Source organism: Triturus cristatus, chromosome 1_2, assembly GCF_964204655.1.
Source record: "Triturus cristatus chromosome 1_2, aTriCri1.1, whole genome shotgun sequence".
Taxonomy (NCBI): Eukaryota; Metazoa; Chordata; class Amphibia; order Caudata; family Salamandridae; genus Triturus; species Triturus cristatus.
Window position 1 is genome coordinate 755,561,986 of NC_140580.1, and position 27,569 is coordinate 755,589,554.

Here is a 27,569-nt window from a genome sequence, read left to right on the forward strand (position 1 = left end):
CTTAAAAAACCATAGGTTTCACACAGGTTATAGTTAGGTGGACATTTCACTCGTAAAAAACCAATGAAATTCCCCCGTTATATTTAGTTCAGATAACTATAACTCGCGCGACCGCCACTCTATCACAAAGATGATGTTATGTTATGTTATGTTATGTTAGGTTATGTTATGTTAAAATGGCTTTTATAGAGCGCACGGCTACTCAAAAAGAGTGTCCCGGCGCTTTTATTTAGGGTAGGCTGCAGTATACTAACATAACACATTAAAAGAGAAAGTGTCACAGACAGAAAGAAAACAACGAGCAAAAAAAGACCTACTGGGTGAACAACCAGGTTTTGAGGTCCTTTCTAAAAGCTAGTAAGCTGGTGGCTCCCCGAAGTGTAAGAGGCAGAGAGTTCCACAGCTGTGGCGCCAGTAGTCCAAAGGAGCGACCTCCCAAGCGCACTCTCTTCATCATGTCATCAGTGATGTCATGAGTGATGCCATTGACCATGTCATGAGTGATGTAATGTGTGACGTCATGAGCAGTGGATTGCGGGCGTGCGAGTTATAGTTATCTGAACTAACTATAACGGGGGAATTTCATTGGTTTTTTACGAGTGAAATGTCCACCCAACTATAACCTGTGTGAAACCCATGGTTTTTTAAGTGAATATATATATATATATATATATATATATATATATATATATATATATATATATATATATATATATATACATATATATACATATATATATATATACCACCACCAACAGTTCTCCATATATATAAGTACGTATTGATTTATGCAGTAAACAAAATCAAATTTTGGTATCGTAATCTGCCTGGTTTCCTGTGTGCTCGTATACCTGCTTACGTATTTGGGATTGATTTGCTGGTTCTCCGCCAGCGTTGCACGCCACCTCCCACGAGTCTGGCTTCCCGGAAGGAGCGCTTTGTTTACGGATATATATATATATATATATAGAGAGAGAGAGATACAGAAAGAGGAAGAGGGAGCGGTAGTACCATCTTACCAGGGCGGGACGATGTGGCAAATGATGAAGCATGTCACATTACGTGAGTGAGCCATCCTCTTCCAATTCTTGGCATTGTTTGAAAACTGGAATTATAGGAGGTAGCGAAAAACAGGAAACCCTTTAGGTCCTCCTACTTATGTCGCTGAGGATCCAACTGGGCTCAGAGCGAAATCCAAGGGTATCACGTCTTTTTGTCGTATATAATGCTAGTGGAACATGCCACACTCCAAGAGTTACATTTCCTGAATTGAACAGAGGGAAGCCGAAAGGCAAACACTGGATTGTTAGAGCAGAAAATATAGATCAACCATCAGTGCGGCTCCCAGCATTCCAATGCTATATGTTAAATGTTGAAGAAGAAAAGAGGCAGTGTCTGGGTCTCTCATCTCGGTCTACCAGTACACACTGTGTGTTACTATTGTGTGACAGCATTGATGCTGCATATTAGATGTTTTACTTGTGTTGTGAAAGTGAATTTAGAATTAATAAATATTGTGTGTAAACATGAGTAGGTCATAAATAATATAATTGAACTGTATTTAACATAACTAAGCTTTTTTACGTTGACATGACCAGGCCTCAAATTCACTTTCCTTTGTTCTACTTTGCACATTTTAAGATGAACATGGTTCCTTGTTTTTTTGTTTGTGCAGCTCTAGTTAAAATGTGTACTTCAGCATTTTGTAAATTACTCTTAATCTGAGTAGTCTTAAGGTCTTGTTTTGTTGTATCTTTAAGATGTATTTGTTGGGCCTGAAAAGTCCCTTGCATGGTGACTTACGTGCCCCCCTGCCCTGGAGGCCCCAGTTGCACCGATATCTGGAGCCGTGCTGCTGATTTGTAGTCCTTGTCGATCACAGATCAAGCATGTGCCCCTGGATTACGGTCTTGTTGGACCGGAAGTGGTGCCCAAAGATCTACCCTCTTAACCTCTTCAATGCCCATGACGAGCTGGTCTCGTCATGGGCCACGGTTGCGCTGTGCCCATGACGAGACCAGCTCGTCATAAACCCCGCCCGCTAATGCAACGGCCGGCACAGGGCGGGGAAAGGGGCGGGCACTGAAGGGGTTAAATGGTATTGGGCTATTGCCCTTACCACAGAGTTAAGCATCACGAGCCCTGTGACGGCAGCATACTGTGTTTAGTAACGAAGGTCAGTAGTGTGAACAGTCTTTGTCACCATGTCACTGGCGCAGCTTCAGCAGGTCTATATGTTGTAATATATCACTTCTTGGTATGTAGCGCGTTATGAGTGTTCGTGGCCACTGAGCGCTTTTCTCTTCTCTTTGCATGTGCCCTCTGACATCAGTGCTGACAGGAGTGGGAGTCGAGACGCTCCAGCTAGGACAGTTCCAAAGCTTGGCCTACTACCTGCTGTGAGTATTTCTGCCCTGCAGAGACTGCTATCACCCACCCCCTCGTACAGGAACCAGACTAACTTCGCCAATACCCCTTTCTTTGAACAAGACACTATACCTCTGTCTATTTTCATCCTTTCTGCAGGAACCATTTTGATTACCAATTCACTTCAATCCTTGGGGGCCATTCTTGCCCTCTGCTTCCTTCACTCTCTAATTCTTCTCCACTCTCTCCCCTCTATTATTTACCTCTTCAGCTCTAGATCCTGTTGAACCCCCTCTCTCTCTCCGTCTCTTCTGCAGTAACATGTCCTCCTTGAACCATTGCTGCAATAACTCACTCCTCTTATCTCCTGCAGTAACCACTTACCTGCCTCTCCCCTCTCTCCCTGGCAGTAACCACTCTAACTTTCCCTCCAATATTCTCTGCCTCCAGTAACTACTTTAACTCTCTCTCCCTTCGGTAATCACTTCAAACTTCCCTACCACTCCTGCTACAGTAATAGCGCCGACTCTCCTTTTTTTCTCCTTGCAGTAACTACTCAGAACTCCCCCTACCCTCTCTTCTTGCAGTAGAGGCTCTGTCACTTCCCCCTTCACATCCTCCCTGCAACAGTGCTTAATTTGTGCTACTTAATTGTCAACACCGCATTTATGGCTGTCTGCCACATGGTGGCGCTGTTGTCTGATTTAGAAATGAGCACAGCCACAGTTGTTTATTAATTCAAAATGCATTACAAATGACTAATACCAAGCTATTCTTATAGCTTTGGGGCCTACAAGAGTCTGTTTTGTCACATTTGTAGGAGAGTGATTGCTAAATTTTGCTGGCACTTATTGTTTTACAAATTAAGCACTGCCCTGCAGCTGCAGTACCCCTCTCTCTGTCTCTGCTATTCTCCCCTGCTGCAGTGACCTTTCTCACGTTCCCGTCCCCTCCTGCGTATAACCACTCTTGCTCTCACAGGCTACTCTCTCCCCTGCAGTAATCGCTTTAACTCTCCCTCCTTCTCCCCTCCCCCAGGTTCTCCGCTGCCGCGGTCTCCATATGTGAAGTGACTTTCTTCCTGCACCTGCTCCTGTCCCGGTGTTGCTCGTAAGTACCGCGGCTTTATTCGGGCGCAGTCCATGCCTCAGGAAGGCCAGGCAGTGGGCGCGCGCAGCCAATCAGCTGTCAAGGCTGTGGACGCCCATAGGCGGCAACCATGGCCAGGACACTGCTTTTGAAATGCAACGTATGGGATAATATTAGGGGGCGTCAGTAAGGAGATGTGGAGGTAACCCAAGGACAGCAAAAGGCGGGAGGAGAGGAGTGTAAATAAAGATAATTCAGAGAGAATAAGAGTGAATGAAGAGACGAGTAAAATGTATTGTAAATTCATTCATATAGCGCTTCACACCCCTGACAGGGGTTGAAGCGCATTTAGAGCAAGGTAGCTTGCTTTTCCGCGGAAGTGCTAAGGTTTGTAGAGTGTATGCTCGATTCATAATGTCATTTTTGTCCCTAAAGATAAGCTTGCGGGGGGAAATTGTTCCATCAATGCTTGTTACGAATTAATAGAATAATTCATGTCAAACAGTAGTTTAACTACTGCAGAATTCTCAGCCACAAGAATGTAGAAAATGCAATATTACAATCTAAACCGGGAGTAGTGGGAGTAGATAGATTAAGGAATAGCGTGCTTTATGAGCACCCATAGAGTTGTGAGATTCCCCTCCTTGGAAATGGGTAGATGTGTTCTCTGTGAAGGGCTGGAGTGATTGATGGAAGACAAAGGGAGCAGATCGCCTCTAAACTTGAAGGGTGTGTAAGGGAAGAGGTTTCTACCACAAGGGAACATATTACACAAGTGGAGAAAAAATATTAACAAAAAAAGTGCATTTGCGCATTGGGCTGCATTTCCCTAATACCAAACTGTACACTATGTACAGTTCCTCATTGGGGAAACGAGAATAGGGGAGAGCCCCAGGAGTGCACATCAAATAACTTTCTAAGGAAACAACTGGGAATGTTCGTGAGTTCCCAAAAGTAGTAAGTCTGTAACTGCCCATTGAAGTAGTGCTGCAGGTGCAGCTGTTTTCCTGTGTGTCTGTCAAAAAGCTCCCCGACGCCTCGTCAGGGGTAGGAAGCGCTATATAAATGCAATTACAATACAATACCATACGGGCCACATAGGTCGGTATGATTGCATGCTTGAAGGCCAGCGTTGAGGCCCGGAAATGTGCTCCCTTGTGTTTTTGTTGCTGTGCCTCTGGCGGAATCTGAAGCAAAATGGAGTGAAGGGTAGGACGCTTAAGCATTACATGAAAGTGTGAGGATGGATAGAAAGTGGGAATTCTATGTGGAAAGTGTTTCTGTGTCAATCATATATGTGTGAAAACTGCTGTGCCCATGTCACTGCAGGAGTGAAGCTGCATCTGTGCATGGGCGTGGGAGTAAATGTGGGGAGAGGCACAGTGTTATAATAATTGGACACATTCTTTCGAGACATCTGTGGCACAGAGCTTAAGACCTGTGCTTAATGTGCCACGGGAGGTGCCAGGATACGAAGGGTGCTACCCTTGCAGTTGCTTTGTGGATCAAGTGTAGTCATACTCTGAAGCCCGCCCAGGAGTAGTAGCAGTGGCGGCTCCTACACTAAGGACGAGGAGCATTGCCCCACTGCGAAAAAAAAATGACAATAACGTATCATCATCATTCATATTTTATTTTTCCTATTGCATGCAGTCTGTATGCAGTGTGGGGCGTGGTGGGGCTGGCCAGGGGGAAAGTGGTTTGCACTCCGAAAGTGCGCATGAACTGTTTGTCCGACACTCTTTGGCTGACCAAACAGTTCACGAGCACTTTGCATGTTCCTAAAAGGCTGCATTACACAGCCTGGCCAGGAACATGCACAGGCTCCCTGTTCGAGTCTGATTGGTCCGATCCACAGCTCTTAGACCAATCACAACGCTGCGTTGTGATTGGTTTAGGGAAACCTGTGTGCCGAGTGCTTCCTGCTGCAGATGAAGAAGGAAGAGGATGCAGGGGAGGCGGCCGGCCAGCCGGCCAATCTAAGGTAAGTGTTTTTTTTAATTAATTGACCCCGCCTCACCACACCCGTCCGGTAGCAGCCCCTACTGAATAGTAGCGAAGCAACCCATAGGAATGTGCATTATGTAAGAAGCCCCGGTATAGGCTCCGAGGAGCCCACCCTGGAGTGACAGTTAAAGAACGATAGGGGTGAGAGATGAATGGAAGGATGTAAGAGAAACAGAAATGAAGTCAATGAAAGGGGGTGAGGGGCAAGAGAGCAAATGAAACAAAGAGAGAAAAAGGATGAGACGAGGAAAGAGCGGGGAAAAAAACAGAGAAGGATGTAGAGAGATGCGGGACAGAGATAACTGTAAAGTGTTGGGGCCCTAGGCCCCCATACACTTTTAATAATCACACAGACACAAGGAGTTAGTATCTGGAACTGGACAATGACACATGCGCCCGGCCGCTTTTATTGGCAGTGTCACATGTCCTGTGACACCTGAGATGGATGGGTGTGGGGTAAGTGTGGAAGTCAGCCCTCTAGAAGTGGCTTGCGGAAACAAATTATCAGGAAACACTAGAACGTGACCAGCTGCTCACCACAAGAACATAAGAGCAGGGCTTTAAGTGGGCCGGGTCTGAGCACTGGTAGTTTTTTAAGCGGGGCCTCGAACCGTGTCTCCATCGGGCTCTGTTTTTTGCCCTGGAACAGGCGGCCCGTTTTTTTTTTCCGGACTACAGTGACAGCAGGCACACCAATGTGCTCGTGCTCTCACAGATCACTTCTCACTAGTGGAGAAGTTACAGCCTGGCGTCATGCCAGGTGAGCGTTGTAGGGGAAGTGAAATCCTCTAAAGAGAGTCATTTTCTCTCTGAATTTCCCTTCTCTTTTTTAAACTCTGGAGCAGCAACATTGTCGTGGGGTCACCAGGGCTTTAAGTGGAAGCTTTTTCAATAATATTCAAGACATAGTTGCTGCTTATTTATCTTATGCAACTAACAACCATTGACAAAGTCGATAGTCCTAACTTATTGTAGGTATGATATTACATGTTGTTATAATCACACTGCGTCTCTGTAACCTTCCATTTGGTATCTTCCCTTTCCCCCCCCCTCCTTGGTTACCTTGGTATAGCCTGGTTTAGGTATTGGGAGTGCACCTTAGAATGTTGAGAGGTGAACTGAGGAGCGCCAGGCTAGGCACTTTGGGATGTGTTAATAAATCGTTCTTCCTATCTCTGGAGTTGTCTGAAGTATTTTACAACAATAATTGGCGACGATTGGAAGGGAGCTGCGCAGGGGACAGCAACACATCTCACCCCTGTCTTATATTGCCAGCTTTTCATTTTGGCGTCCTACGGAGTCTCTTACCTCAGCGAAGTAACCTTCTTGCTTGCTCCGTGGTTCATGGATCCATTTCAAGCCTTCCAGTAAACTTCCGCTACCACGGCAGACTTCTAATTGCTTCCGTGTGAGGTAGTGTCTGCATTCGGAGTCTGTGAATCCTTTATGTGAGCAGTGTCGGACTTCCGTGAAGCGTCCCCTCCTCATCGCGGGAACTGGAGCTATCCCGGCAGTGTACACCAGAGTTTCCTGCCTTCGTCACGTTTTCGGCGCTGAAGGAGGTAGCGTCTTCAATCGTAGCGTCTTTCCTCGGAGCATTCCCTCTGAGCCTTTGGGGTGAGCAGCGTCGTACTCTGTGAAGCGTCTCCTCATCGCGGGATTTCGGAGCCAATCCTTCACGGGGCAAAAGAGACTTTCCCGGCCTCCGAGTGTGAGTAGCCTGACGCTGGCGCTGTCACGTGTTGGGCTCTGAAGGAGGTAGTGTTTTGCTCTGTATATCGCACGAGTGTGCAGAGCTCCTGCCATCGTTGTCTTCAGTGTTTTGTGCATGTGGAGGATCTCCTTCAGTCATATTGGGGAGCGTTATCCCACGTTTGGTTGTCAAGGTAGGAATTCTTTCAGCGCTGGAGGGGGTGCATTGGTATTCGCCTGCTGGCAGCGCTGTTTCTGTGCCTCATCGAAGGAAGTTTCATTTTCCTCAGAATCTGCGTAAATTCTGCAATTTCAACTGTGTTCCTCACTCTCCTCTCAGCTGTACTTGCGGTGTGTTAGGGTTTCTTTCCCTCATAAGCTCTACTGTGAAGGCTTTTTGCTGGTAACTAGTAACAATATCGTCCGCTTCCTCTTTTAAGAATCAGCAGGGAGGAAACTCTTTGTTTTCTTTTGCCACAAGTAGTTCACCCCACGCTGATAGGCACAGCTTGCCTGCAGCTTTGTTTTTCTCTCATTCATCGTCAACTGACTCTGGTTTGTGCAGCCACGTATTTTTGGTTTGACTGTAGAATCTACAAGTTTAAGCTCTGTTTGTGATACAGCTTTTCACGTCAGCCTTGGGATCTTTACTGGTATACTTGTGATTTGGTGTGTCTCAAGAGTTTTTCATCGTTTTGTAATGTCTATCACAAATATGAATCAAACACCTCCATTTCTAAATGATGAGGAGGAGCCGGAAATTCCATGGGATAGATGGGTTAAAATGCTTCATTCTTATTTAATTGCGATAGGAGGGGAAACATTTTTCCCAGTTAGAAAACAACACATATTACTGCATAATTTGGGCACACAAGGGAGGAAAATATATGAGGACCTGGCTGATACAGGGGAGGAGGATGGTGAGGGTGATGTGGATGTGTTCACAACCACCTTAAGGAAATTAGGCGCTCATTTTAAAGACAAGGTAAATGTGGTTTTGGAACGCCATAAGTTTTTTCAGAGGACACAAGGTAAGAATGAGAAGGTAACGTCATACATAGCCACCTTGAGGGGACTCTCTGCCACTTGTGAATTTGGCGTACTTACTGATTCGCTCATTAGAGATCAATTGGTTAGTTGCACTAATGATCACAAAGTGCAAGAGAGGTTGTTAACTGTTAGTCCAGAATTAGATGAAGCTGTGGCTATAGCTAAAAGTATAGAGCACACAGCTTTTTGTGTCAAAGAAATGAAGAGTAGTAACGATTTGGCATCAGGAGAGAAGCAAATTAATGAGGTTAAAGAGGAGAATGAAATTTTAAAAGTTGAGTATAAAGGCAACGTTGATAAAACTAAGATTAAGAAAGAGAATTTCAAATGTTACAGATGTGGTAACACTAATCATCTGGCCAACTCGCCAAAATGTCCTGCAAGAGGAGTTCAATGCAGGAAGTGTAACAGAGTGGGACACTTTTCTAAAGTTTGTAATTCCAAAGAGGTAAGAAAGACTGTACATGTTGTCCACGAGCAAGTTCCAGATGACGGTGGAGATAAGTATATATTTCAGGTACATAGTGATGAGGAGACAATCAGCTATCCCATGTGTGAGATACAGTTGGATGGTAAAGAGGTCAAAGCTTTTGCCGATTCTTGTTCTCCGTACACCCTCATAGAGGAAAAAACTTTTCAAAGTATGTTTAAGGAAAGAGAATATGTATTAGAAGTTCCAGATATACATCCGGGAGGGTACAACAAAGACCCTATTCCCTTGGTAGGAATGGTGAAGATGCGTATATCATTTAAAGATAGACATACGTGTTGCAAAATTTACATTACAAAAAAAGGCAGTCATTTATTGGGGTGGAAACACCAAAAAGAGTTGGGAATCAGACTTGACCCTAATAATACAGAACAAGTAATGTTGGTTGATAGGTCACTCACAGGAAAGGAGGTATGAAATGAATTTCCAGAAGTGTTTACTGAACGAGTTGGGTTGTTAAAAAATTATATGCACAGAATTAAGCTAAAAAAAGATGCTGTTCCAGTCACCCATAAGACAAGGTCCATTCCTTTGGTAATGCGGGAACCATTAAAAAAAGAGTTGGAGAAACTAGAGAGTTTGGGCATTATTCAGGCAGTGGAGAGTTCAGAATGGTTGGCCCCCATTGTTATTACTTCAAAAAAAGAGAGTAATGATATTCGCATGTGTGTGGACCTCAGGAGTCTCAATGCCAATATTTGGGTAGACAGGTACCCACTTCCCAAAATAAATGAAATGTTGTCAGTAATAAACAATGCCAAGTTCTTTTCAGTGCTAGATCTTACATCGGCATATCACCAAGTGGCGTTACATCCAGAATCCCAAATTCTCACAGCATTCGCCACACCTTTTGGTACTTACAAATTTTTAAGAATGCTGTTTGGGTTAGCCTCGGCTGCAGCCACTTTCCAGAGAATAATGCAACATGTGCTTAAGGACTTAGAGAAATCCATCTGTTTCCAAGATGACATTTTAGTGTATGGAGCAGATGAAGTAGAACATAACCACAATCTAAGGAAGGTATCTACCAAACTTAGTGAAGCAGGGTTCACCATTAAAAAAGACAAGTGCAAGATTGGAGTGGCATCAGTTGAGTTCTCAGGGCATACTTAGTCCAATGAAGGAATGAGGCCTAAGATGAATCTCATAGAAGCTGTGAGTGAGGCTCCCATTCCTGCCAACAAAGATGAGATAAAATCCTTTTTAGGACTGGCAGAGTACATGTCTAAATTCATTAAGAACTTTTCTCAGCTTGCACAACCCATCAGAGATCTTTTAAAAAAAGAAAGTAAGTTTGAGTGGGGATCGAGCCAAAATAAGGCGTTCAAGGAATTAAAGGAAGCCATTGTCACAGCACCTTGCATAGGAACTTTTGACAGCACCAAAGATACGGTCCTTACCACTGATGCCAGCAACAGAGGCATTGGAGCTACTCTTTCTCAAATGCAAGGAGGGAAGGAGAAAATAATAGCTTTTGCGTCTAGGACGCTTAAAGATGCAGAAATTAATTACTCAACAATAGAGAAAGAAGCATTGTCTTGTTTTTGGGCCACTAATCATTTCAAATATTTTCTTTAGGGTATACCGTTTGTGCTCAGGACGGATCACAAACCCCTGGTGTCAATATTTTCTTCTAAAGACATTGAAAAAAACCACTCCTCACATTGGTAAATGGTTAGTTTCGTTACAAAATTTCAATTTTAGGATTGAATATGTTCCAGGCAACAAAAATCAAGTAGCTGACTGTCTTTCACGGTTACCTTTAGATAAACATTTTGGTGATAGTAAAGGGAATGGTGAAATCCTACAAATAAACATTCCTGCCATTCTAGAAGAGGATTGGAATATGCTAATGTCTAAGGATGGCACTTTAAAACAGGTTAAGGAAAAGATCATTAAGGGGTGGCCCAAGAAATGTAGTGACCTGCCTAGTGAGCTACAACCATTCTGGAACGTAAGGGATGAGTTATCTATTACAGGCATCAATGTGCTCAAAGCAGACAAGGTTGTTCCCCCGGGAGAGCTCAGAGAGCGCATCTGTGGAATAGCTCACGAGGGCCACCTGGGTAGGAGCCTTACCAAAAGCAAACTTCGTTCAGGATATTGGTTTCCTGGCATGGACAACTGCATTGAAGAATTAGTCAAAGGATGTCATGCTTGTGGTCTCAGTGATAAAACCAAGAGCACAAGGAAAACACCCTTGGAACCTGTTCAGGTGCCCATAAAAGTGTGGGAGAAAGTAGATGTGGACATTATTGGGCCTCTGCATATTCAAGGTTTGCAGGAGAGATTCATCATTGTGCTAGTAGACTATTTTTCAAAATGGATCAGTCTTAAGTTTGTCAACAAGGTAGACACTAAATCGATCATACTTTTCATGTCGGATGTGTTTGCCAATGAAGGTATTCCTCATACTCTCATCACGGATAATGGGGTACAGCTGGTTTCTGAAGAAATGCAACAATTTCTTACTAGTCTGGCAATAAGTCATATCCGTACTCCTTTATACTGTCCACGTGCAAATGGGTTGGTGGAACGGTGTAACAGAATGATCAAAGAGTCTATACAATTGGCCATGGCTGCAAGCAAACCAATTGTTCAGTCCATCAAAGACACTATCTGGTCATACCACATCACTCCTAACAGTGTTTCGGGGTATTCTCCTTTTTGCCTTCTAAGAGGTCGCAAACCAGGATCGAAACTTACTCCCAACTGGTTATTTGAGGACAGTTCCTTTGTAAAAGATGACTTTGAAATCAAACAAAAAATTGAGTGCAACCAAGATAAGTATAAAAGTGCTTATGATCGCAGATGGGGAGCAAAGTCACGCGAATGGAAAGCTGGTCAATTAGTTTATGTTAAAAGACCTTTTGATAGTACCAACAGGTACAATAGATATTATGGTCCGGACAGGATAAAGGATGTCAAGAAAAATGTAGTTACTATGTCTGACGAGAAAATGTGGAGTAAGGAAAGATTAGTTCCTTATTCAGAACAGAGTAATGGTAACAAGTCGGACGCAAGGAACAGAATACATGACAGTAATCCTGTAGTTAAGCACAGTGACAGGAACACGAAACCTCCCAGTTGGCATGGGGACTATGTCATGAAATAAACCATAAGGAAATCCTTGAGTACACATTGTTTCACACATTGTGGGGAAATGTAAGGTGTCTTTTGGTATTTTGCTTTTGTATTCATCTCTTTGTCACCATACAATGTTCCTTCCCCTTGTTCTCCACCTCGTCCATGGTTCTTTCAGGGGAAAGGAGATGTGTTATAATCACACTGCGTCTCTGTAACCTTCCATTTGGTATCTTCCCTCCCCCCCCCCCCCCTCCTTGGTTACCTTGGTATAGCCTGGTTTAGGTATTGGGAGTGCACCTTAGAATGTTGAGAGGTGTATTGAGGAGCGCCAGGCTAGGCACTTTGGGATGTGTTAATAAATCGTTCTTCCTATCTCTGGAGTTGTCTGAAGTATTTTACAAGAATAGTTGTATCATATATCTAGATGCAATGACAGAAACAGCAAAATACAAGTCGGGCGGCACACTATGATAATCACAGATTTTTAGTTTACCTGTTTTTAAGCCACGCCCCTAATTACATTTGACCACGCCCCTTCGAGAGACCCCCAGTTGTTTCATCCCACTTAAAGCCCTGCATAAGAGGGTAGGAAAGGTCGAGGGAAAGATACAGGAATTTAGAGGAGAAAGGAAGGCAGAGGGATTACAACGGGAAGGGAGGGAGGTGAGAGAGAGAGTAATGAAGAGGGGAGAGTGAGGTAAGAGATGCTTAGAGGTGAACAAGAGAGTTAAGCAGCCAGGTAAGCCACCAACTGTAGAGTCATTCATACCGCACATAGAAGCATCACATATGTCCGCTTGGCAAGAGTGGAGTAAGGTGTCACTTCCCCTTCGACACAAAAATCCAAGATCGGACTCTGGGAGATAGAGAGGGAGGAGGCGGTCGTGAGTCTGTGTTTGCGGTGTTCTCCGGCTCCTTGTGCTCACTGATGGGTGATCGATTTTAAGATAGAACAAGGAGTTTGTAGCACAAGGCTACACCCTGCAGCAAAGCGCGCGGCCAGCAGATGGCGCCCTTATCCCACGAATGAATCAAACACAATTGCACCAGAGCGCTGTGGGTTTATTGAGGATTATTCGATTATCTGCAGTAAAAACCAACTCCGGCATTAAATGAAAAGTGGGCGGAAAGATACTTTCAGGAATTTTACAAAATTCTTCCAAAAAATCTCCAGCGTTTGTAAAAATGTGAAGTAGGTAATCATGTTTCACTTTCTGAGTTTATATAAGAGTCCACCTGTTGATTAAGAAAGTAAACCGGAAGCAAGGAAACACAATGTAGTTTCAGTATAGCATATTGTTTTCGCATAAAGTAAATACTACGCCTAGAAAAAACCTCTCTCTCTTTCTCTTAGTCTCTCTCGATCTCGCTCTGTCACCCTCTCACTCGTTGGGTGTATCACTTTGACTGTTTATACCTGGGTACCTGAAGTGCCTGGTGCTCTTCAGGGACCAACCAGTGTATGGTGACCTCCGGGTATCTGATTGTCCTTGTGGGCAGCTGGGTGCCCTTCCTGTCTTTTGATGTCTTCTCCTGGGTGTTATATTGGTTATTAGGTGTCTGATAGTGTCTGTTGGTGTTTCAGTGTCTGATAGGGTTTATTAGTTTCTCGGTGCATATTCCTCTATGCTCGTCACTGGGTGTCTTAAAGCACAATTTTGGTGTATGGGTGTCTGAATCTCACTGTCAGGTGGATTCTTCGTGTCTGATAGTTAGTGACCATTTTCTTTGGGTGTCTCTTAGCTTGTGTTGCTCTTCAAGTGTCTGATCATGGCCATTCGCATCTATCTGTCGGTCTCATATTTTTGTCTAACAAATAGTGTTGTGCCAGGGGGTCTACTAGCAGTCCTTAATTCATGGATGTCTAACAGGGACTACTCCCCTTTGGTGTTTCACAATATTTTTGTGTTTTAGAATCAGGGCCACTGGAATCATGCGATTTTGTGGTAACTGCATTTTCCGCATAATTATGGATTTTCCATATTTGACACATAATCCATCATGTGCTGCATTATCTGCAGATTTTACTAAAATAATTGTTTGTAGCTCAAACGGATCAAACGTTACAAAACAAACGGCAACATACGTTGCTGCGGAGTGGAAAGCCCTTCACAAAAGTTGACAGGTTATCTTTCTGTTGCCTATTGCTGTATTTAGGCGTCAGACCGATACAAATGAGGTGAAATATTTGCCCAGATGGTGTTAACGAGTAAAAATTACAGCATAATGTGGTAATACTATCATAAAATGTGCTGCATCATGCCGGATAATTTATCTTTTCGTACCGCATAATTTCGTAAGTCCTGCTGCTTTATTTGGTCCCCTCCTCCCGCATAATTCTAACGGCCCTGCTTCTAATTCGGTGTTTGATTGTGTCCACTGGTCTCAGGGTGTCTGATAATGCTTCTTCATATTCTCTAGAGTACACCTCTTTTGTGCACTTCATTAGTCCTACAGGTGGCTCTAATTTTTATATTATGATAGTGGGTACCTTATATTATCTGTTGGGGGGTTGATTTCTGATAGTATCCTTCGTTCTTTGAATGCTCCACAGCGTCTGCTGTTTTTTGGGAGACCACTGGTCTCAGTTAGTCTTTCGGCATGGTTTATCTGCAATGTTTCACTGGTGAAACATTACACTATACCCGAAGCTCTGCAACAGGAGACTCATTGTATCCTTACCTGCAGTTATAACACAGGTGTGGTGTTTCATGATTATCTGCATTTATAATGCAGGCAAGGTGTTTTGTAATTACCTGCAGTTATGACACAGGTGAGGTGTTTCATGATTCTCTGCAATTATGAAATAGGTGAGGTTTTGTATGATTGCCTGCACTTATAGCACAGGTGAGGTGTTTCATGAATACCTGCAGTTAAAACACAGGTGTGGTGCTTCATAATTACCAGCAGTTATAACACAAGTGAAGTTTTAATAATTACCTGAAGTTATGACACAGGTGTGGTATTTCGTGACTACCTGCAGTTATGACACAGGTGTTGTGTTTTGAAATTACTTGCAGTTATGGCACAGGTGTGGCATTTCATGATTATCTGCAGTTATGACACAGGTGTGGTGTTTTGAAATTACTTCCAGTTATGACATAGGTACGGTGTTTCGTTATTACCTGCATATTGGCACAGGTGAGGTGGTTCGTGATAACCTGCAATTATGACACATTTGTGGCGTTTCAAAATTACTTGCAGTTATGACACAGGTGTGGTGTTTCGTGATTACCTGAAGATACGACACAGGTGTGGTGTTTCCTGTTTACCTGCAGGTATGACACAGGTGTGATGTTTTGAAATTATTTGCTGTTATGACACAGGTGAGGAGTTTCATAATTCCCTGCAATTATGAAATAGATGAGGTTTTTCATGATTGCCTACACTTATACCACAGGTGAGGTGTTTCAGGATTACCTGCCGTTACAACACAAGCGAGGTGGTTCATAATTACCTGAAGTTATGACACAGGTGTAGTATTTCGTGATTACCTGCAGTTATGACACAGATGTGGTGTTTTGAAATTACTTGCAATTATGACACAGGTGTGGTATTTCGTGATTACCTGAAGTTATGACACAGGTGTGGTATTTCGTGATTACCTGCAGTTATGTCACAGGTGTGGTGGTTTGAAATTACTTGCAGTTATGACACAGGTGTGATATTTCATGATTACCTGCAGTTATAGCACAAGTGAGGTGCTTCATAATTACCTGAAGTTATGACACAGGTGTGGTATTTCGTGATTACCTGCAGGTCTGACACTGGTGTGGTGTTTTGAAATTACTTGCAGTTATGACACAGATGTAGTGTTTCGTGATTATCTGAAGTTATGAAACAGGTGAGATGTTTCATGATTACCTGCAATTATGACACTGGTGAGGTGTTTCGTGATTACCTGAAGATATGACACAGGTGTGGTATTTCGTGATTACCTGCAGGTATGACACAGGTGTGATGTTTTGAAATTACTTGCAGTTATGACACAGGTGTGGTGTTTCTTGATTACCTGAAGATATGACACAGGTGTGGTGTTTCTTGATTACCTGAAGATATGACACAGGTGTGGTGTTTCTTGATTACCTGAAGATATGACACAGGTGTGGTGTTTCGTGATTACCTGCAGGTATGACACAGGTGTGATGTTTTGAAATTACTTGCTGTTATGACACAGGTGAGGAGTTTCATAATTCCCTGCAATTATGAAATAGATGAGGTTTTTCATGATTGCCTACACTTATACCACAGGTGAGGTGTTTCAGGATTACCTGCCGTTACAACACAAGCGAGGTGGTTCATAATTACCTGAAGTTATGACACAGGTGTAGTATTTCGTGATTACCTGCAGTTATGACACAGATGTGGTGTTTTGAAATTACTTGCAATTATGACACAGGTGTGGTATTTCGTGATTACCTGAAGTTATGACACAGGTGTGGTATTTCGTGATTACCTGCAGTTATGTCACAGGTGTGGTGGTTTGAAATTACTTGCAGTTATGACACAGGTGTGATATTTCATGATTACCTGCAGTTATAGCACAAGTGATGTGCTTCATAATTACCTGAAGTTATGACACAGGTGTGGTATTTCGTGATTACCTGCAGGTCTGACACTGGTGTGGTGTTTTGAAATTACTTGCAGTTATGACACAGATGTAGTGTTTCGTGATTATCTGAAGTTATGAAACAGGTGAGATGTTTCATGATTACCTGCAATTATGACACAGGTGAGGTGTTTCGTGATTACCTGAAGATATGACACAGGTGTGGTATTTCGTGATTACCTGCAGGTATGACACAGGTGTGATGTTTTGAAATTACTTGCAGTTATGACACAGGTGTGGTGTTTCTTGATTACCTGAAGATATGACACAGGTGTGGTGTTTCTTGATTACCTGAAGATATGACACAGGTGTGGTGTTTCTTGATTACCTGAAGTTATGACACAGGTGTGGTATTTCGTGATTACCTGAAGTTATGACACAGGTGTAGTATTTCGTGATTACCTGCAGTTATGACACAGATGTGGTGTTTTGAAATTACTTGCAGTTATGACACAGGTGTGGTATTTAGTGATTACCTACAGTTATGACGCAGGTGTTGTGTTTTAAAATTACTTGTAGTTATGACACAGGTGTGATATTTCATGATTACCTGCAGTTATAGCACAAGTGAGGTGCTTCATAATTACCTGAAGTTATGACACAGGTGTGGTATTTCGTGATTACCTGCAGGCATGACACAGGTGTGATGTTTTGAAATTACTTGCAGTTATGACACAGGTGTAGTGTTTCGTGATTACCTGCAGGTCTGACACTGGTGTGGTGTTTTGAAATGACTTGCTGTTATGACACAGGTGTGGTGTTTCATGATTACCTGAAGATATGACACAGGTGAGGTGTTTCGTTTTTACCTGAAGTTATGACACAGGTGAGGTGTGTCATGATTACCTGCAGTTATGACACAGGTGAGATGTTTCGTGATTATCTGCAGTTATGACACAGGTGAGGTGTCTCATGATTACCTGCAGTTATGACACAGGTGAGGTGTCTCATGATTACCTGCAGTTATGGCACAGGTGAGGTGTTTCGTGATTACCTGCAGTTATGGCACAGGTGAGGTGTTTCATGATTACCTGCAGTTATGGCACAGGTAAGGTGCCTCGTGATTACCTGCTGTTATGGCACAGGTGAGGTGTTTCGTGATTATCTGAAGTTATGACACAGGTGAGGTGTTCCGTGATTACCTGCAGTTATGACACAGGTAAGGTGTTTCGTGATTACCTGCAGTTATGGCGCAGGTGAGGTGTTTCGTAATTACCTGCAGTTACAGCACAGGTGAGGTGTTTCATGACTACCTGCAGATATGACACAGTTGAGGTGTCTCATGATTACCTGCAGTTACGGCACAGGTGAGGTGTTTCGTGATTATCTGCAGTTATGACACAGGGGAGGTGTCTCATGATTACCTGCAGTTACGGCACAGGTGAGGTGTTTCATGATTATCTGCAGTTATGACACAGGTGAGGTGTCTCATGATTACCTGCAGTTATGACACAGGTAAGGTGATTCGTGATTACCTGCAGTTATGGCGCAGGTGGGGTGTTTCGTGATTACCTGCAGTTATAGCACAGGTGAGGTGTTTCGTGATTACCTGCAGTTACAGCACAGGTGAGGTGTTTCATGACTACCTGCACATATGACACAGTTGAGTTGTTTCATGATTGCCTGCAGTTACGGCACAGGTTAGGTTTTTCGTGATTATTTGCAGTTCCGACACAGGTGAGGTATTCCGTGATTACCTGCAGTTATGGCGCAGGTGAGGTGTTTTGAAATTACTTGCATTATGACACAGGTGTGGCGTTTTGTGTTTATGTGAAGCTATGACACAGGAGTGGTGTTTCGTGATTTTCTACAGCTATGTGTAGTGATGTTGTATCACTTTAAGTGGGCTCGTGGGTAGGAATAGAATCTACATCTGTATTAGGAATGTTAGGGTATGAGTGTGATTCTAACTGAGTGTCAGTTATACTGGATGAGCTGCTGATCTCTGGATGTACTCAGCTGTACTGGAATAAACTTGGAGTTATCTCTACTACATATGTCTTACTCCTAATTTGCATGGATGATCTACCACCCGATGTTACACAATTTTGGCGACGAGGATGGGATTCGAACCCACGCGCACTGTTTACAATTTTGCAAAGAAAACATATGAAATGCGAAATTTGTTAAAGAACAAGGTTACGTTTGATTGGACGCCTGCGTGTCAGAGCGCATTTGTCACCATTAGAGAAGCAATTGCTCATGCTCCCACATTGCAGGGTTTTGATCCACAGGCGTTTTCTGTGGTCACGACGGATGCTAGCGGTACTGGTCTTGGGGGAGTTTTGTCCCAAATTGGGAATGATGGTAAAGAAGTAATCATAGCATTTGCGTCTCGTTCGCTTTCTCCCACAGAGGAGAAGTACTCTGTGATAGAACGCGAAGCCTTAGCCTGTGTCTGGGCTATGGAGCACTTTAGAAAGTTCATATGGGGTAAGAAATTCTTGTTGCGCTCCGACCATAAACCATTGATGAAGCTATTGACGACAGAAGGTTTGTCTAGGGCATCGGCGAGAATCGCAAGGATGTCTATGCGACTCCAAGATTTTGTATATGAGGTGAAATATGTACCGGGTGCAAAGAATATCATTGCAGATTTCTTAAGTAGACTTCCGTTACCTATGAAAGAAATTGACCTTGATCCTTGGAGTGAATTCTCTGTCGCTGGTGTATTTGATGATACAACAGGGTTGCGTAGAGATGATTGGCACTTGGAGTGCAATAATGACAAAACTCTGGAAATTGTCAGAAATAGAGTCATCCAAGGGTGGTCTAATGAATGCAAAAAGGATGTGGCACTGAGAGCTTTTTGGGAGGTGCGCGACGAATTAAGCCTTGATGGGGAATTTGTATGTAGAGGAGGAAAAGTTATACCTCCGTCTGGTATGAGGAACAAAATTATCGTCATTGGGCATGAAGGTCACCCTGGAGTCTCTCGCACCAAAAGGAACATTAAGGCGTTATATTGGTGGCCAAGAATTGATTTGGAAATTGAACGGTTTGTAAGGGAGTGCATCAGTTGTGAATCTTCGGATAAAGCACAGAAGACACTCAATCCCCCAATGTCTTCGTTGTCATGCCCGGATTTGCCTTGGGAAGAAGTCGCTTTAGACATTATGGGTCCTGTGGAATGGCAAGATGGGGTTACCAAGTACTTAGTTGTGCTTGTGGACATGTTTTCCAGGTGGATTGAGGTTGAAGTGGTGATGAAGGTGAACACTGAAACGGTTATTAATTTCTTACAAAGATGCTTTCTTAGAGAGGGTTTTCCTGCACGCATCCTTACAGACAATGGTGTTCAATTCAAGTCTGATTTGATGAGAAAATTTATGGAGTGTACTGGTGTTCAGCAACGGTTTACAGCATACCAGACGGAGGTATAACTTTTCCTCCTCTACATACAAATTCCCCATCAAGGCTTAATTCGTCGCGCACCTCCCAAAAAGCTCTCAGTGCCACATCCTTTTTGCATTCATTAGACCACCCTTGGATGACTCTATTTCTGACAATTTCCAGAGTTTTGTCATTATTGCACTCCAAGTGCCAATCATCTCTACGCAACCCTGTTGTATCATCAAATACACCAGCGACAGAGAATTCACTCCAAGGATCAAGGTCAATTTCTTTCATAGGTAACGGAAGTCTACTTAAGAAATCTGCAATGATATTCTTTGCACCCGGTACATATTTCACCTCATATACAAAATCTTGGAGTCGCATAGACATCCTTGCGATTCTCGCCGATGCCCTAGACAAACCTTCTGTCGTCAATAGCTTCATCAATGGTTTATGGTCGGAGCGCAACAAGAATTTCTTACCCCATATGAACTTTCTAAAGTGCTCCATAGCCCAGACACAGGCTAAGGCTTCGCGTTCTATCACAGAGTACTTCTCCTCTGTGGGAGAAAGCGAACGAGACGCAAATGCTATGATTACTTCTTTACCATCATTCCCAATTTGGGACAAAACTCCCCCAAGACCAGTACCGCTAGCATCCGTCGTGACCACAGAAAACGCCTGTGGATCAAAACCCTGCAATGTGGGAGCATGAGCAATTGCTTCTCTAATGGTGACAAATGCGCTCTGACACGCAGGCGTCCAATCAAACGTAACCTTGTTCTTTAACAAATTTCGCATTTCATATGTTTTCTTTGCAAAATTGTAAACAAATTTGGAATAAAATTCCGCCAACCCAAGAAAAGAACGAAGTTCGTCCTTTGATTTAGGTGGGGGTGCATTGAGAATCGCATCCACCAAACTACATTTGGGCTTTATGCCTGCACAACTAATCTCATGGCCTAAATATGTGACTGACTTCTCAGCAAACTTACACTTACTGCCTTCAGCTACCAATCCATTGTCACGGAGAATGGACAACACCTCCCTTAAAATCATGTCGTGGTGTGCTCTATCCTTCCCCATGATTAAGATGTCATCTTGGAAGACAGCTACTTCTTGTATGTGCTTAAAAAGATTGGTCATGAGCCTCTGAAATACTGCAGCGGCTGATGCCAGCCCAAACGGCATGCGCTTGAATCTGTAACACCCAAAAGGGGTGCAAAAAGTGGTAAGGTGCCTGCTGCTCTTTTCCAAGACGACTTGATGATAGGCTGCTGACAAGTCCAAAGTGGAAAACCACTTTGCATTTCTCGTTACAGACAGCATTTCATCAATCCTTGGGAGGGGAAACTGGTCAACTAGTATGTTATCATTTAGATATCTCAAATCCACGCATAAACGGGCTTTACCATTCGATTTGCGTGCTACGACTAAGGGAGAAACCCATTCCGCAGCTTCTACTGTTTCAATGACATTATTTTCCAACATTTTCTGTAATTCTCCTTTCACCTCATCCCTCACAATAAAAGGAATATTCCTAGCTTTGTGGATTTTGGGAATAGCTCCCTCTTTTAAATGGATACGATGGGTAAATCCTTTTAACTTGCCCATGGTACCTGTGAATACTTCTGGAAATTCTTGTACGACCCACTTCTTAGTGTCCTCCCCATCACATGAGACTAAAACTTGTTCCTTGCTATTAGGATTCAGGATGATATGTAACGACTTCTGATCTTTCCATCCCAACACTGGTGGACCTTCTTTAGCTACATATAGTTTGCCCACTGCTTCTCTCTCTTTGAACCTGAAAACTAACGTTCTAAAACCTAACATGTCTATTCTGTCCCCTGTGAAACTCTCAGCAGAGACATCATTGGGTTCTAACCACTCCCCAATTTTACCCACAAACATGTTGTTCCATACATCTCGTGGGATTATGGTGAATGGAGATCCCGAATCTGCAGCAAGTTGTACTACTATGCCCCCTAAAGAGATCATGCATAACGGCTTGGACGATGAATTACCAGTTATATTCAGTACTACCTTCTTTTTTTGGATGCAATTCACCTGAATATCTGCATCACTAGCAGTCGAAGAACTATCATCCTCCTCTTCTTGAACATATTTCACTTTACTATTCGTGTTCAATTTTTTTTTCCTTCTGCAAACTCTAGAGAAGTGACCCACTAGACCGCACTCTAAGCACTTAGCCAATTTTGCCGGACACTTCTCAAAACCTGCAGAGTGAGAATAACTTCCACATCTATAACAAATCAAACTTCCTGACCTTCTGTTATCCACATAGTCCGTTTTCTTTTTTGTAGATACATCAGATTTACCTTTGTCAAACCGTGAGTTGGTGTTATTACTGTACACCTTTTTCTTATCGCTAACTTTACCCACCACCTCACTAGTGGTCGTTTTATCATTCGAAAGCGTGGCTTTCGCACATCTCTCTGAAAGTTCTCCTTTCTTAACTATGGCAACGATGTCCTTAAGACAACTCTCTCCTTCTATCCACAATTTGTCTTGTAAAGACTTATTCTTGGTGTACATTACCACCTGGTCACGGATAAACTCATCATGCAGTTGAGCAAATCTGCACTTGCTCGCTAACTTCCTTAACGCGGACACATATTCCTCAATAGTCTCTAGTTTGTCTTGTTTCCTGTGGAAAAAAGCATGCCTAGTTACAGCAATACACACAGAAGGGGAAAAATAATCATCCAAATCTAATATGGCCGATTTGAAAACATCTGTGTCCCCCTCTGATCTTTCCACCTTAACCATTTCATTAAAAATCCGTAAGCCTTCGGGACCTAATGAATACAATAGCATCCTTTTCTTCCTTTCCGGAGAGAATGTTCCGCTAATGTCCTCCAAATTCGCAATGTAGTTGATGAAATACTCTTTCCACACGAACCATGTTACTACCGGATCACCAGGCGTTGGTAAAAATTCTTTTGGTGAATTAATGTGTGGTTTCACAAACATTCCATCGCCAGAAGCGGCATTTCTTGTATCCGAGGATGATGAAGAAGTGTCAGACGGCATTTTTTAATTAAAAACAGTAAACAAGAAAAACCAGAAAAAAAAACTGTAAATTAATGAAGATCCAAAAACACGAGTTCCGAACTGTTCGTTTGGAATACCACATCCAGTTGTTGCTACTGTACTAAATAGCTCACCACTTCAAGAAATCCCTGGTGTACTCAGCCAAAACGAAATAAATAAAAACAAATGAGCTGCTTGAATGTCAACACTATAATTTAACCTTCCTTGTGTTCACGAGGACTATTTCGTTACTATTTGCCTGAAACTCACGTGACTTTGGGCTCATCTGCTCATCACGAAATGCTTACGAACCCAATCTCCTGCGAAAATGAGTCCTTGTTCTGAGCACACACTGCGCCGTCGAGGCGTAACTATGGTAAATTAAAATTGTGTAGCGATGCTCCACAAACGTAGCAGGAAGAAAGAAATACAGACGAAGGTTGAGCTTGAAGTCTGTGTATTTAATCCATGGTACTGAGCACAACAGGGACCAGCAGCTCACACAGCACAACGGATACACCGTTAGAATATCGCTTCAACCCATAACATTCTAGACATCAGTGTAGGTTCTACTCCAACCCCACGAGCTTACTTAAAGCGATACACCACCATCGCTACACATCTCCCTTCTTAAATATATTTTTTCACAGCGTTCTCACAAATGCACATTCACCCAAATAACATACAACATTGTTAAAATGAATGCACAAGAACTTACAAAATACTTTACTTAAAAACTACAAACCCTTCAAGTTTTCTGGGAACCGTAATACTCCTACCAAACCTGCTCACCCTGCTCCCAGAGGTACCTTCCTTGATAGACTCTCTGATCTGTGTTTCACCCTCAATGCTCTCTCCCTGAACATGACCCTCCTCTAATTCCACCAATTCAGGAGTTTGCTCACAGATGTTATCATGATCACCAGAAACAACTTCACCTGCTCCATTCTGCTCAATCTGAGAACCCAAAGGGGCCATGGACTGTTCACTCATGTCAACATCCCTATCCACCAAACTCTCATTACGTTTTCCCCCTGATGGGAACACATCCATCCACCAATAGTCTCTTCTCCCCTCTGAAATGCAATGTTTTGCTGAACCATGATCATTTGAAAGAGCAATGCGACTCATGTGATGGATACTTCCATCATCAAGCTGCACTGTGTTTCTCATGACCTTTATAATGGTTCTAGGATCCGAAAATCTGGGTTGTAACTTGCTAGATTTTTTTGCAAGTTTCACCCTTACACTTTGTCCTACTTGGACACATGGTTCTTTTGTACCATGTTTTTTATCAAAATACACTTTATTCTTCCCTTGCGAAGCCTCCATGGCCTCTCTTACAAGATCAGCATTCCAATCATATTTCCTGCTTCTGCCAATCCACCCAGGATTAATTTTACAATGTGGAAATCTTCCACGCATTAACCCAAAAGGACTCTCCCCAATTGTGTCATGGGAAGTAATTCTATATGACCAAATCAACTTGTCCAATTCATCATTCCAATTTTTATTACCTCTCTTTGCTAATTGCAAAATGCCTTTTAGAATTCTATTGACCCTCTCCACTACTGAATTACCTCTAGGGTGGTAAAGCGCCGTGAACTTCTGTTCAATCCCTGTGTTTTCCATAAATTTTCTCATCAATTCAGACTTGAATTGAACACCATTATCCGTAAGGATACATGCTGGAAAACCCTCTCTCAGAAAGCATTTTTGCAAAAAACAAATAACTGACTCCGTGTTTACTTTAGTAACCACTTCAACCTCAATCCATCTTGAGAACAAGTCTACCAGAACCAGTAAGTACTTGGTAAAACCATCCTGCCATTCCAAAGGACCCATAATGTCCAAGGCGACTTCTTCCCAGGGTAAATTTGGACAAGGCAGTGACGACATTGGAGGGTTAAGTGTTTTCTGTGCTTTGTCAGAAGACTCACAATTAATACACTCCCTGACAAAACGTTCAATTTCCAAGTCAATTCTTGGCCACCAATATAGTGCTTTAATGTTCCTCTTAGTCCGAGAAACTCCAGGGTGTCCTTCGTGACCAATTACTATAATTCTATTTCTCATCCCCAGTGGAGGTATAACTCTACCACCCCTGCAAACAAACTCTCCATCAAGACTCAACTCATCACGCACTTCCCAAAAAGCTCTTAATGCTACATCACGTTTGCAGTCATTTGACCAACCTTGGATGACCCTATTTCTGACAGTTTCCAGAACTTTGTCCTTGCCACACTCCAGGTGCCAGTCACTTTTACGCAGACCTATAGTGTCATCAAACACCCCTGCTACAGAGAATTCACCCCAAGGATCTGGGTCAATTTCCTTCATGGGTAACGAAAGTCTACTTAAGAAATCCGCAATTATATTTTTAGCCCCAGGAACATACTTCACCTCATACACAAAATCTTGGAGTCGCATAGACATCCTTGCAATTCTCGCTGAGGCTCTGGACAAACCCTCAGTTGTCAAGAGCTTCGTCAGCGGTTTATGGTCTGACCGTAACAAAAATTTCTTCCCCCAAATGAACTTCCTAAAGTGTTCCATTGCCCAAACACAAGCTAAAGCTTCACGTTCAATCACTGAGTATTTCTCTTCTGTTGGAGATAAAGAACGAGACGCAAATGCTATGATAACTTCTTTACCATCATCCGATAATTGGGACAACACTCCCCCTAAACCTGTGCCACTGGCATCAGTCGTGACAATAGAATATGCCTGTGGATCAAAACCCTGTAATGTGGGAGCCTGAGCAATTGCTTCTCTTATGCTAACGAATGCACTCTGACATGCAGGCGTCCACTCAAACACAACTTTATTTTTCAATAAAGTTCGCATCTCAAACGTTTTCTTTGCAAAATTATATACAAACTTGGAATAAAATTCCGCCAATCCGAGAAAAGAACGAAGTTCCTCCTTTGACTTAGGTGGAGGAGCCTTGAGAATGGCTTCAACCAAACTACATTTGGGTTTTATGCCAGAACTACTAATCTCATGGCCCAAATATGTGACTGACTTTTCAGCAAACCTACACTTACTGCCTTCAGCCACTAACCCATTTTCATGAAGAATGGCTAACACCTCCCTTAAAATCATGTCATGGTGTGTTCTATCCTTTCCCATGATTAAGATGTCATCCTGGAATACTGCAACTTCCTGAATATGATTAAAAAGATTTGTCATGAGCCTTTGAAAAACTGCAGCCGCTGATGCCAACCCAAACGGCATGCGTTTAAATCTGTAACAACCAAAAGGGGTACAGAAAGTGGTAAGATGCCTGCTACTCTTCTCTAAAACCACTTGATGATAAGCTGCTGATAGGTCCAAGGTGGAAAACCACCTTGCATTCCTAGTTATAGACAGCATTTCATCAATCCTCGGAAGAGGAAACTGGTCCACTAGTATGTTATCGTTGAGGTACCTCAAATCCACGCATAAACGGGCTTTGCCATTCGATTTGCGTGCTACGACCAATGGAGAAACCCATTCAGCTGCTTCCACCGTTTCGATAACATTATTTTTTAACATCTTCTGTAATTCTGCCTTCACTTCTTCCCTTACAATAAAAGGGATGTTCCTTGCCTTGTGAATTTTAGGAATAGCCCCTTCTTTTAAGTGAATGCGATGTGTAAACCCCATCAATTTGCCCATGCTGTTTGTAAAAACTTCTGGAAATTCTTGTAAAACCCACTTCTTGGTGTCTTCCCCATCACAAGAGACCAAAACTTGCTCTTTACTGTTCGGGTTCAGGATAATATGTAAAGACCTCTGATCCTTCCACCCCAACACTGATGGGCCTTCCCTGGCTACGTATAGTTTGCCTACTGCTTCTCTTTCTTTAAACCTAAAGATTAATGTTCTGAAACCTAACATGTCTATTTTGTCGCCTGTAAAGCTTTCAGCAGAGACATCATTAGGTTCCAACCATTCACCAATTTTACCAATGAATAATTTGTTCCAAATTTCTTGTGAAACTATGGTGAAAGGAGATCCCGAATCAGCAGCCAGTTGGACTAAAATGCCACCCAACGAGACCATGCATAACGGTTTAGAAGCAGAACTACCCGTTATATTTAGTACTACTTTTTTCCTTTGAATGCAATTCACCTGTATTTCTGCATCGCTAGCAGTTGAGGAACTGTCATCATCCTCTTCTTGAACACACTTTACTTTACTTTTATCATTAATTTTTTTCTTCCGTCTGCAAACTCTAGAGAAGTGTCCAATAAGCCCACATTCTAAGCACTTTGCTGACTTAGCCGGACACCTCTCGTAAGCCGCAGAGTGTGAATAACTCCCACATCTATAACAGATCAGATTTCCCCCTTTCCTGTTGTCTAGATTATCCATCTTTTTTTTTGTGGTGAAATCTGATTTGCTTTTGTCGAACTTTGTGCTTGCATTATTTCTGTACACATATTTCTTTACACTTACTTTTCCTACTACCTCACCAGTGCTCGTTTTGTCATTCGAGAGCGTGGCTTTCGCACACCTCTCTGAAAGCTCACCTTTCTTAACAAGTGCAATTATGTCCTTAAGACAGCTTTCTCCTTCAATCCACAATTTATCCTGTAATGTCTTATTCTTAGTATACATGACAACCTGATCACGGATAAACTCGTCATGCAGTTGAGCAAATCTGCACTTGCTCGCTAATTTCCTAAGTACAGACACATATTCCTCTATGGTTTCTTGTTTCTCTTGTTTCCTGTGGAAGAAAGCATGTCTAGTAACAGCAATGCACACAGAAGGGGAAAAATAGTCATCTAGATCTAA

The 27,569-nt window shown here is 42.8% G+C and overlaps 1 protein-coding gene across 1 annotated transcript in view; it reads left to right on the forward strand.

Annotated features, from left to right (window-relative positions):
• The window catches only part of TMEM72 (transmembrane protein 72), a 94,970-nt gene that overhangs the window by 45,456 nt on the left and 21,945 nt on the right, over nucleotides 1–27,569 (forward strand). Inside the window, exons 2-3 of the mRNA XM_085608693.1 lie at nucleotides 2,333–2,399; nucleotides 3,406–3,477. Of these exons, the coding sequence (XP_085464819.1) occupies nucleotides 2,333–2,399; nucleotides 3,406–3,477 (139 nt within the window). The remainder of the gene's footprint in view (nucleotides 1–2,332; nucleotides 2,400–3,405; nucleotides 3,478–27,569) is intronic.